Source organism: Leptodactylus fuscus, chromosome 4 (genome assembly GCF_031893055.1).
Source record: "Leptodactylus fuscus isolate aLepFus1 chromosome 4, aLepFus1.hap2, whole genome shotgun sequence".
Lineage (NCBI taxonomy): Eukaryota > Metazoa > Chordata > Amphibia > Anura > Leptodactylidae > Leptodactylus > Leptodactylus fuscus.
The window spans coordinates 33,471,184-33,483,213 of record NC_134268.1 but is presented as its reverse complement, the minus strand read 5'-3'; the positions used below and the strand labels follow the sequence as shown (position 1 = coordinate 33,483,213).

The following is a 12,030-nucleotide window of genomic DNA, read 5'->3' as shown; positions in this document are numbered from 1 at the left end:
ACCCTCTATATATATGCATATATTTATATATATATATAAATATGCGCGGGTGTCCCATATTTATGCGCTCGCATATATATGCGCTCGCATATATATGTGCTCGCAAGCACATGCGAGCGCATATACATGGGACACCCGCGCATATTTATATATATAAATATATGCATATATATGCATATATATGCGAGTGCATATATATGCGACACCCGCGCACATGTGCGCGTGCATTTATTTGGGACAGCCAGTATATATATGCGAGCACCCTGTACGTATATATGCGAGCACCCTGTACATATATATGCGAGCGCATACATATGCGAGCGCATACATATGCGACACCCGCACATATTTATGCATATATATATAGAGGGTGTCCCAAAAAAATGTATATAGACGTACGACGTTCGACGTCATCAAGAGCTCCTACACCGGAAACCAGTGCAGTGTGAAGGTGAATGGGAAAAAGACAGCATACTTCCAACAGGCCCGAGGGGTCAGACAAGGCTGTAGCCTGAGCCCAACGCTCTTCAACATCTATATCAATGAACTGGCTACAGCCCTGGAGGCCTCACCAACCCCAGGGCTCACCCTTAACAATCGAGAGGTGAAGTTCCTGCTGTATGCCGATGACCTCTTACTCCTGGCCCCCACCGAGAAAGACCTCCAAGAAAGCCTGTCAGTGCTGGAAAAATTCAGCACCACATGGGCCCTACCCATCAACCAGAAGAAGACCAAAGTCATGGTATTTCAGAAGAAGGGCCACAATAAAGCCTCCACCACCCCACAATTCACACTGAACGGCTCCACACTGGAGAAAACCAACAGCTACACCTACCTGGGGCTGGAGCTCAGCCAATCAGGAAGCTTCAAAGCAGCAATAGAAACCCTGAAAGCAAAAGCCTGCAGAACCTTCTACGCCATCAGAAGACAACTGTACCACCTCAAACCACCGGTGAGGGTCTGGATGAAGATATTTGACGCAGTCATCTCCCTGATCCTTCTCTATGGCAGCGAGATTTGGGGCCCAGCCACCTACCCAGACCAGTCAAAGTGGGATTCCAGCCCAACAGAGAACTTCCACCTGGAGTTCTGCAAATACCTGCTCCATGTCCATCGCAACACCTCCAACATGGCCTGCAGGGCAGAGCTAGGCAGACTCTCCCTATGGCTCACCATACAGAAGAGGGCGCTAGCTTTCCAGGCGCACATCCAGGGGAGCAAGCCTGACTCCTACCACCACCAAGCATGGCTAAGCCACCTGAGCAAACCAGACACTCACCAACCAAACAACAGCCAACCACCAAACCAAAAACACCAACAGACGATAACCAAGGCCGAAATAAAGGCGACCACAGAGGCAAATAGAGAGCGGTACATTGAAGAATGGAGAAACTAAATAAATAACTCCAAGAAACTCACCGTGTACCAATCCCTACAAAGGGACTACACCATGGCCACCTACCTGGAGAGAATACGCCACCCCAAGCACAGACAGACCCTGAGCCGGTACAGACTGAGCGCCCACAACCTAGAGATAGAGATGGGGCGATACAGGCAGACGTACAAGCCACGGGAGAACAGACTGTGCCAGCATTGTGACCAGGGGGCCCTAGAAGACGAGACCCACTTCCTGCTACACTGCACCAAATACTCAGCTGTGAGGGCCATCTACTACCAAAGACTCTCTGCCCACATCCCAGACTTCATATCTGCAGACGAGAAGAGGAAACTCTACATCCTACTGGGAGAAGAAGAGGCCACTGTGGAGATCGCTGCCCAATACGTGTCCAGCTGTCACCAAATAAGAGGAAGATGAGACTCCACGGACTGTTATATTTATCCCAATACACCCGCCCCGCCCCACCCCCCCATATAGCGGTCACCAACTAAGAGGAAGATGAGACTCCATGGACTGTTATAACCCAAACCACCCCCCCACCCCCCCATACCCACCACTCACCCACCCGAATCCAACCCCCCCCCCCCCGCTTTACTAGCTTTGGCAATGCCAAATACCTATTCGGACGTGCCAATAAAGCTTTTTTGATTTGATTTATATGCGCTCGCATATATATGCGAGCGCATATATATGGGACACCTGCGCACATGTGCGTGCGCATTTTTTTGGGACACCCTCTATATATATGCATATATTTATATATATAAATATGCGCGGGTGTCCCATTTATATGCGCTCGCATATATGGCTCTGACATCGCATATATATGCGCTCGGTCGGGTGTCCCATATAGATGTGCTCGTGTGTGTATATGTATGTGTGTGTATATGTATGTATGTGTATATGTATGTATGTGTATATATATATATATGTATATATATATGTATATATATATATATATATATATATATATATATATACACATACATACATATATATATATATATATCCTATTAATAATAAGTTTGTGGGTTTGTGAGTTTGTGTGTTTGGATGTTTGTGGGTTTGTGAGTTTGGATGTTTGTTCCTCAATCACGCAAAACCCGCTCCACCGATTTGGCTGAAAGTTTCCACAAACATAGTTAATACACTCGATTGCGCAATAGGCTACTTTTCGTCACAATAGCGCACATACGTTTGTGCCAGGACCCCCACAAAACCCAAACTTACACCACCATTTCACACACTTTAGACCATAGCAAGCCCCAAAATTCCTATTGCCCTCTGCAGCCTCGCCCCTAACCCCACACAATCTCATATACATATACTTTACCACTTTGCCCCTCACCTTAACGATACTCCAGGAGGTTCTCTTTAACGCACCGGAGCAGCCATGTTTGCCGACCTCCACCGCTCTGTCAATCCGCGACACCCCCCCACCCATGTCAATACCCCTAGGCGGTCTAATAAATGCAAAAAAAAAGTTAAAAAAAAGTTAAAAAAATATAAAAAAACGGATTAAAAATTCAAATCACCCCCCTTTCCCTAGAACACATATAAAAGTAGTAAAAAACTGTGAAACACATACATGTTAGGTATCCCCACGTCCAAAATCGCCCGCTCTACAAAGCTATACAAATATTTTTCCTGTTCGGTAAACGCCGTAGCGGGAAAAAGGGTAAACCTGCCAAACCGCCGTTTTTTCACTGTTTTGATTCTGATAAAAATTTGAATAAAAAGTGATCAAAGCAATAACATTTCCCGAAAATGGTAGAACTAAAAAGTACACCCGGTCCCGCAAAAAAAGACGCCCTATACATCCCCATACACGGACGTATAAAAAAGTTACGGCTGTTGGAATATGGTGACTTTTTAAAAAAAAAAAAAAAATTTAACACAGTTTTGGATTTTTTTTAAGGGGTCAAAATGTAAATAAAACCATATAAATTTTGTATCCCCGGAATCGTAACGAAACACAGAATACAGGGGACAGGTCATTTTGGTTGCACAGTGAACGCCGTAAAACCACAGCCCGTAAGAAAGTCGCAGAAATGCATTTTTTCGTCAAATCCACCCCATTCTGAATTTTTTCCCTGCTTCCCAGTACATTATATAGAATAAACAATGGTGGCATCATGAAGAAAAATTTGTCCCAGGAAAAATTAAGACCTCATATGACTCTGGGAGCGGAGAAATAAAAAAGTTATGGGGTTTAGAAGGAGGGGAGTCAAAAACGAAAATCAAAAAATGCCATCGGCGGGAAAGGGTTAACTTCAAATACTTCTGTCCCAAAGACACTTTGTAAAGTTTCTCACAACACCGTATATATAGCAGCTCAAATACAAAGTAACTTCAACACAAAAGTCTCACGTATTCTCTGAATTACAGCAAAAACAAGATACAAACTTACATTTCATATCCCATCCCTTATACACAGTACGAAAACCTTACCCACGCCTGTGTATACCCACTGCTACAATCACCGCAGACGAAGTCGCGGGTACCAGCTAGTGTATATATATATATATATATATATATATATATATATATATATATATATATATATATATACACACACACAGGGTGCTCGCATATATATACTGGGTGTCCCAAAAAAATGCGCGCGCACATGTGCGCGGGTGTCCCATATATATGCGCTCGCATATATATGGGACACCTGCGCACATGTGCGCGCGCATTTTTTTGGGACACCCTATATATATATATATATATATATATATATATATATATATATATATGCATATATTTATATATATAAATATGCGCAGGTGTCCCATATATATGCGAGCGCATATATATGGGACACCCGCGCACATGCGCGCGCGCATTTTTTTGGGACACCCTATATATATATATATATATATATATATATATATATATATATATATATATGTGCGCGCATATACAGGGTTCCCAAAAAAATGTATACACATTTTAGCAGCTGATATCTCAATTATTTATTCTTTCTTTACAGACTGAACCCATTAAACCAAGTGATGGCATGCAGACTTGACTTTGAAAAAAGGAAATTTATTCTAAAATGCTACTTTTATATGTGTTCTAGGGAAAGGGGGGTGATTTGAATTTTTAATCCTTTTTATTTGTTTTTATATTTTTTTTACTTTTTTTTTAAACTTTTTTTTTTTTGCATTTATTAGACCTCCTAGGGGTATTGACATGGGTGGGCGGTCTCGCGGATTTTCAGAGCGGTGGGGGTCGGCAAACATGGCTGCTCCGGAGCGTTAAAGAGAGCCTCCTGGAGTATCGGTAAGGTGAGGGGGCAAAGTGGTAAAGTATCTGTATATGTGATCGTGTGGGGTTAGGGGCGAGGCTGTAGAGGTCAATATGAATTTTGTGGCTTGCTATGGTCCAAAGTGTGTGAGATTACAGAGATGGTGGTGTGAGTTTGGGTTTTGTGGGGGTCCTGGCACAAACGTATGTGCACTATTGTGACGAAAAGTAGCCTATTGCGCAATCGGGTGTATTAACTATGTTTGTGGAAACTTTCAGCCAAATCGGTGGAGCGGGTTTTGCGTGATTGAGGAACAAACATCCGAACACGCAAACATCCAAACACACAAACCCACAAACATCCAAACTCACAAACTTTCACAGCATGTATCTATGTCCAGGAATGTGTATTTCCTGTATTCTTATTGATAATCATATACATATACAATGTCTCTCTTGGCCAGTTCTGGCGCCCCCTATAGACTCTCCACTCTAGCGTAGCTGCTCCTGTAGTGAGGTGACTAGATTGGAGTTTCTGGCGGCAGCTCCTATTAGCAACTCCATTCTAGTCACTTCAGTACTGAACAGTCTACGTTGGAGTTGATTCTAGTAGTTCCTGCCTCCAGCAACTCCAATCTAGTCACCTCACTAGTGAATTGTCTAGATTGGAGTTGCTCCTGGTAGGTCCTCCATTCTAGCCCGTTCACTAGTGAGGTGACTAGATTGGAGTTGCTGGAGGAAGGACCTACCAGGAGCAACTCCATTCTAGACGCAACCATATTACAAGGCGCTGAGTACAGCAGGTCACGTGACTCTCGCCGCTGCCAGTACGTCCCAATAGCTTCCGCCCTTACACTGAGGATGACGTCACTCCCGTCGCGCTTGTAATTGCGTTAGAGATCTGTCCCTGGTCTTAGCAAGATGGCGGCGAGGGCACCGGGTAAGGACGAGTGACTGTGTAATGTAGTGGAGCGGGGCTCGGGTGATATTAGTAGGTGGGTGTCAGTGCTGGCACTGTGAGGGGTGGGCTGCACCCGGGGGTTGTTAGGATGTGACCCCATGTGTCCTTATGTAGGAGGCGGGTGACATGCTGTGTGTCCTCCAGGTGACCGGGGCTTGTGTCTGCGCCAGCTCACTGGTACTATAGTCATGGATGGTTACCATTAGTACAGAGCAGGCCTGACAGCTCCTATACTGCCTCCTATACTGCCTCCTATAGGTGCTGACATGACACTGGGGCTGCAGTCATTATTGGGGATGACCTGGATCCTGAAGACTATGATATGGGGCAGCTAGTATTAGGGTGGCGGTGTCTGATCCTTTAGTGGGGCACCATGCAGCGGTCACTGGATCTGGTGTGACATCTAATGACATATGAAGTAACATGGATGATTCCACATGACCTTACTAAAAACCATGGCTGTCCTATGGAGGAAACCTTTACCTGTGTAGTAATAAGCCATAGACCCTGTCCCCCCGGATCACTTAGGTAAAGGTCACAGTCACCTTGAACCCCCTTTATGAGAGCAGTTTTCATGGTGCATTCAGTGCACTGGATAAACCCCTTACTGGTATAGAGGAGTCCCCCAGAGGGCAGCAGAAAGGCAAAAGTGCCATTCCTCTGCCGCGCCAATACTCTATCACGTGACCCACTACACTATACTGTATGTAATACCCTGAGTATAGAGTAGTCTGTAATGTCACAAAGGGCAGCGGAAGTGGTTTCCTGCACCTCTCGTGTGCTGTGCACTGGGGAATCACACCCATACCAGTAAGGCTATGTTCACATTATGTTCCTTACACTCCCTTAGCAGACACATGGATGGGGGGAAAAAAATGGATGTTCATCCATTTATATGGAAATCATTGGGGACAAAATCTGTTTCTGTCTAGTATTTTGGACAGACAAAAAAAAATAATCTGGAGTCTCCAAGTGCTATAGGACTGAGGAGGTGCTGTCACTGGTTCAGTCTCATAGAAGTGAATGGAGGGATTGTCAGGTATGCACAGTATCGCTCCATTCACACAGGGTGCACAGAGACCCCTGTTCTGGTGATCTATGGAGGACCCAGCAGTTGGAGCCCCTAAGAAACTCTTCTCTTCTTTTGTGATTACTTATCTCCCATTTACAGGATAGATGATAACAGCTTAAGAGGGGTTTACTAGCATGGAATGAAAACCCAGAGGTATTATCCATTTGGGTGATGCGTCCTCCAATCCCTCCGATGTCAGGTTTGGCAAAGGCCCGGGACTGTAGAGGGTTCTTTAACCACTACATCTAAATCCAAACACTGGCCCTGGTAGTCACTTGTTTGGTACTGCTTGTGTATCAGCAATGACATCTCCAGGACTGCAGATTTCACTGCTGAGGCTATTGGTTTGGGGGGGGGGGGGGGGTGTTAGATGAGTATAACTTGTTTTTTTATATATTTTTCACCACCTTCAGTCACTCCTGGGTTTCATTTTATCATGGAAAACCTCTTTAGGTTGAGGTCACACGTTGCAGAAAAGCCGTGGTTTCTTTGTGGGGTTTTTTTTTTGCAGATTTTTCAGAATTTTTGATGACCAAAGCTAAGAGTAGATTTAGCAGAATGGACCAATATAATGACTTCCTTTATATTTTCCATAGCGTTACTCCAAACCTGTTGCTTTAGCCTTAAACTGGCAAATGACTTGTATTTGTGACCCCCGAGTAGGTTTCAGCTTTGATTTGAGGGGTGACCTAAAAACTTCAATCACTGTGGACACCTTCCTTTTGCATTTTTTCTGATCCATCCTCTCCCCTTGTGTGTTATACAGATGTGAAGGTTTATTGATTTTATGGGATTCATTTATGTACCTTGTACTTTCTTTCAGTTCAGGCCACAGGCCGTTTGATGGACAGCTTGTGCAAGTGGTACTACGGTCTCGCTGGATTCAACAAACTAGGTAGAGTGCTGTAATGTTGTGTATTGATGCAGTATTATAATACAGGATCTGTATTATGTGTATTGATAATGGATTTATTGAATAGGTTTAATGCGTGATGACACACTATACGAGTCCCCTGATGTTCAAGAGGCAATAAGGAGGCTTCCACCCAAGCTCTATGATGAGAGGATGTTCCGTGTTAAGAGAGCCCTGGACTTAGATATGAAGAAATCAATCCTGCCAAAGGATCAGTGGACGAAATACGAAGAGGTGAGGACTTCATACTATGGTTTGCATGCCCTTGTCAATGTAGACCTTGCAAGGTGCACATACACAGCTTACGCTGGGTTCACACCAGCGTTCGGCACTCCGTATTAAGTTTCCGTCTTCTGCCGGCAGAAACCGGAAACCTGTCATGCCGAGTCCAGCCGTGAGCGCCGGTGAGCATTTTCAGCTCTCTGCGCCAAACCGTTTTTTTTTTTATACCGGACACAGAGTACTGCATGTCCGACTCTGTGTCCGGTTTAAAAAAACTGGTTTCGCCGTGGAGAACATAACACGCTCAAAAAAGAAAGACTCCTGCAGGTTTCCGTCTCCTGTCCAGTTTTATGCAGGAAATTGAAACCGGCAGAACGGACTCCCTGGCGCAGATGTGAACGAGCCCATAGCTGTCCAGTGTAGATCTATCACAGGAGCTTAGTCTTACAGGAAAACCGCTTTATTGTCCAGTGAGGTGGCCATAATGCATCCATATTAGGGTTGTATATTGGGTTCTCGCCTTGGTTATGGTGACCCCATCTAGCAGCATCATAGGGATTTATTATTCCTGCAAGTTAAGATTTTTGGCCTGTGGTCAGATTGAAATTTGTGGCCTTAAAATGGATTATACAAAAGACATGTTGTGGCCATCTGAATTCACCAGTAGGCTGATTTCACAAAGTAGTATGGGTGCAAATCCTGGTCTAATCCTAACATGAGTAAAAAGACACACAATGAAGCGCAGCATAACTCCCTATGATGCCACAATTTGGCCAGGACTTGCCACCAAAGTACATGACATTGCTGTATGCGTGGACGATGTATTCTAGCACATAGACCCTACAAGTCTGTATTGTGGACCCATGATCACTGTGTAAACCACCCCCAACTCTCCCCCCCTCCCCCCACTCTGCTAGCTTTGGCAATGCCAAATATCCACTCGGACATGCCAATAAAGCTTGTTTGATTTGAGAAGGCTCCCCTAGGCTGAGGCCTTGCGTTACAAAATCGCTGCTTTTTTTGTTGCAAATTTTGATGCATCGCTAAAGAGGGAATGGGAATTATGTAGTAAGCTCTTCCTTCTGCGTAATCCGCTCCTGGCTTTGGCTAAAAAAAAAACTGCAACAAGAAATGCTGCAATTCCATGACGTGGGGCCTTATGTAGTGTCCTGCTAACTAAAAACACGTGGGCCGACTGGTGAGAGTGTTGGTACCAAGGATTTTCTGTGCAGCATTTTGGAGGCGAAAAAAATTATTCCCTGGATTTATTTCTGGACAACACTCAGCCTTTGTTTATTGTTAATCCATTTTCACTCCTGGGCATTGTTTTAAAACAGATTAGGAAATCCCTAAATTTCTACCCAACCACTCGCTTTATACCAGGTTTCTATTGGTTAGTCACCTCTTCAATCACAATACATCGGAGGGCAAGCCACCTTATTTACCTCCATTTTGTTTCAATAGGACGTCCACTATCTGGAGCCGTACCTGAAAGAGGTGATCCGTGAGAGGAAGGAGAAGGAATCCTGGAACAAAAAATGACATGGCCGTCCCCGTCCAGAGATTTTTGTAATATTTATCACTTGCGTACACAATGGTGGATTGGAACCTTCTGACCTCTCGTATTGTTCTCTCTACTAAAATGGAGCCAATAAATAAACCTTTTCAGTCATTACTGTATACTGGCCTGGTATATTCCCTGCGTCATAAGTCACATTAGAGAATACGATTGACTCTTCTGCTGTAATAAACCGTAAACTGGTGCTTAAAGTGTAACTAAACTGTCAGACAACTTTTGGTTTTCTATTTGTGTCATTTGTGATATACTTTATTAACACATTTTGTCTCCTTTTGGTGAAAATCCTGCATTCTTACACTCTTTCCCTTGTTTCTGTATTGAGAGCTGCTCCTGCCTTCTCACTGAGTATGGAGTACGGGGCGTCACTTCATACAGTTATATCTCAGACACTATGAAACGTATAAACTTGCTTTTGGTGCCATATGTAAGAGGAGATTCTCTTCTTTCATTTCATATCAAGCTTGCAGGGCTATCTAAAATTATTTCCAGAGATATCACAGGGATTGGGATTTTTAAATTGTATATATGTTATACAGCTCTCTATACATATCCTAATCCTGACTGGTTTTTCAAGTAGTGGAAATAATTTAGACAGCACCGCAACCTTAATATCACATGAAAGAAGAGAATCTCCTCTTACATATGACAACCAAAACCAAGTTTATACGTTTTATAATGTCTGACATATAACGGTTTGAAGTCACCCTCCCCCCCCATTTTCTCTACATCTTACACAGACCCTACTCCAAGCCCCATACTAAATACACAGGATTTCATAGGGAAAGGAGCTAAGATTTCTTAATAAAGTATATTACAACATGTATTAGTAACACAAACACTGCCAGACATAAAGAGTTGTCCGTTAAGTTTAGTTACGCCTTAAAATATAGGAGTTGCTTCCCTTCAGGCAGCTGTAATACACTTCTGTATATTGAAGAATAGGATTTTGATCCCTCTTTGTTCTGGTTTTTGTCACTATACAGCTCCCAGCATGCTTGGGACCCCTGACGATTCTTCTAACGTTTCTGTAATAATCTTTACAGTAAGTATGGAGCCGGGATTCACGCTGACGTCCATATCTGTGTCAAGTAAAAATGGCTGCAAGTGATTGTAAATTGGGGATATAAAAGGCTGCTATTGGGGGCCACACGGTGGCTCAGTGGTTAGCACTGCAGCGCTGGAGTCCTGGTGTTCAAATCCCACCATGGGCAAAAAAACCATCTGCATGGAGTTTGTATGTTCTCCCCGTGTTTGCATGCATTTCCATCCCATATTCCAAAAAAGACATGCTGATAGGGAAAAAAATGTGCATTGTGAGCTCTATGTGGGGCTCACAATCTACAGAAAAAAAAAAAAAAAAGGCTGCTATCACAAAAACTGGGCATGAGGGGGTGGGGCTTAGTGACAGGGGTGTGGCCTCACATTGTCCAGCAGATGTATTATACTTTATGCCAGAAAGTGGGGTAATTTATAGCTCAACTCTTCCTATATGGCATCAATTTGGGGTTCTGGTGCACTGCAAATGATTGTCCCTACCCCTTGAAAAGGTCACATGATCGCTCCCATATCATTTGCTTTTGCTGAATGACCTGAAGGCACTTTGATCTCCCAAGGACAATATGCTGCATATACAGCTCTTTGTAAGGCAGCAAACGCCCTACTGCCGGGCAGCGATTCCTACTGTGTGACATCCATCGTTTTTTGTTGTCCATCTCACAAACGCTGAGCAGAATAGGACATGGTCTGTGTTTTGTAGCACAGACTGCCAACCTGCACGTAGACCCGTGTGCAAGAGCCCATTGAAGTGAATGAGTCAGTTACCTGGAAAAAGCTAGGTTAGCACACAGCTGTGCGGATGAGGACTTAGGCACTTGTCCTTGTTATGGCTCCATATTGTACAGAGCGGTTAGAGTAGGTTCACATTACACAAATTTGTTGCTAAAATTTCTGCGACTTTCCTGAGGGTGTGCGCTGGTTTTGTGATGGGAAAAAGAAAACGATTGAATGTAATCCAGCTTTGAGATAGGATAAGGAATAAGACATGTAACTTAGCAAGATGGTCCAGATCTGTCACAACTGAAGGAATTCGGGCACGTCTGAATGGTGAAAAGGCTCCAGACTGGAAATGGAAATCTACGCCAGTCAGAAACTGGCATAACGTCCTATATAACATACACTGGGTACACAGTAGCACTGTCTGTCTGTCATTGGGGTCTGTCAGCGGCCCAACTGAGAGGTGGCCTGCTAAAGCAGCGGTTACACATGTAGCCTGGTGAGCCCCATTGACTATAAACAGCGTCATTGGGGGGAATTTACTCTTCACTCTGTGTCGAAAAAATGGCAAAACCTCTCTCTAGCAAGTTATCAAAAGTGGCATACAAAACCCCAATCCTAATAAATTACCGCTAGTCCTAATCTGTGCAAATGTACAGCCCTATAGATCCATCCTATTGTGAAATTGACACCATCAGAGACACTCACCCTACTCCCCCGACAACCCCTCTACCCAACTACTTACTGTTCCTCATCCCTGACCTGTTTCTCCTCCATAACTGACGAAAAACTCTCCTCCCTAATCTCCAAAGCCCACCTCACCTCCTGCGTGCTCGACCCGATCCAGTCACATCCCCAA

At 44.1% G+C, this 12,030-nt stretch overlaps 1 protein-coding gene across 1 annotated transcript; it reads left to right on the top strand.

Moving 5' to 3' along the window:
- Positions 1-5,506: 5,506 nt before the first annotated feature.
- Positions 5,507-9,491, top strand: UQCRB (ubiquinol-cytochrome c reductase binding protein). Its single transcript, XM_075272091.1, has 4 exons — positions 5,507-5,591; positions 7,508-7,579; positions 7,665-7,831; positions 9,284-9,491. The coding sequence occupies exons 1-4, from the start codon at positions 5,573-5,575 to the stop codon at positions 9,359-9,361; spliced, it is 336 nt and encodes a 111-aa protein (XP_075128192.1). The 5' UTR covers positions 5,507-5,572; the 3' UTR covers positions 9,362-9,491.
- The last annotated feature ends 2,539 nt before the right edge of the window (positions 9,492-12,030 follow it).

Coding starts and splice junctions, on each gene's coding strand:
- UQCRB (XM_075272091.1), top strand. Junction 7,580..7,664: donor CGCTGGATTCAACAAACTAG/GTAGAGTGCTGT, acceptor TTTATTGAATAG/GTTTAATGCGTGATGACACA. Junction 7,832..9,283: donor AGTGGACGAAATACGAAGAG/GTGAGGACTTCA, acceptor TTGTTTCAATAG/GACGTCCACTATCTGGAGCC.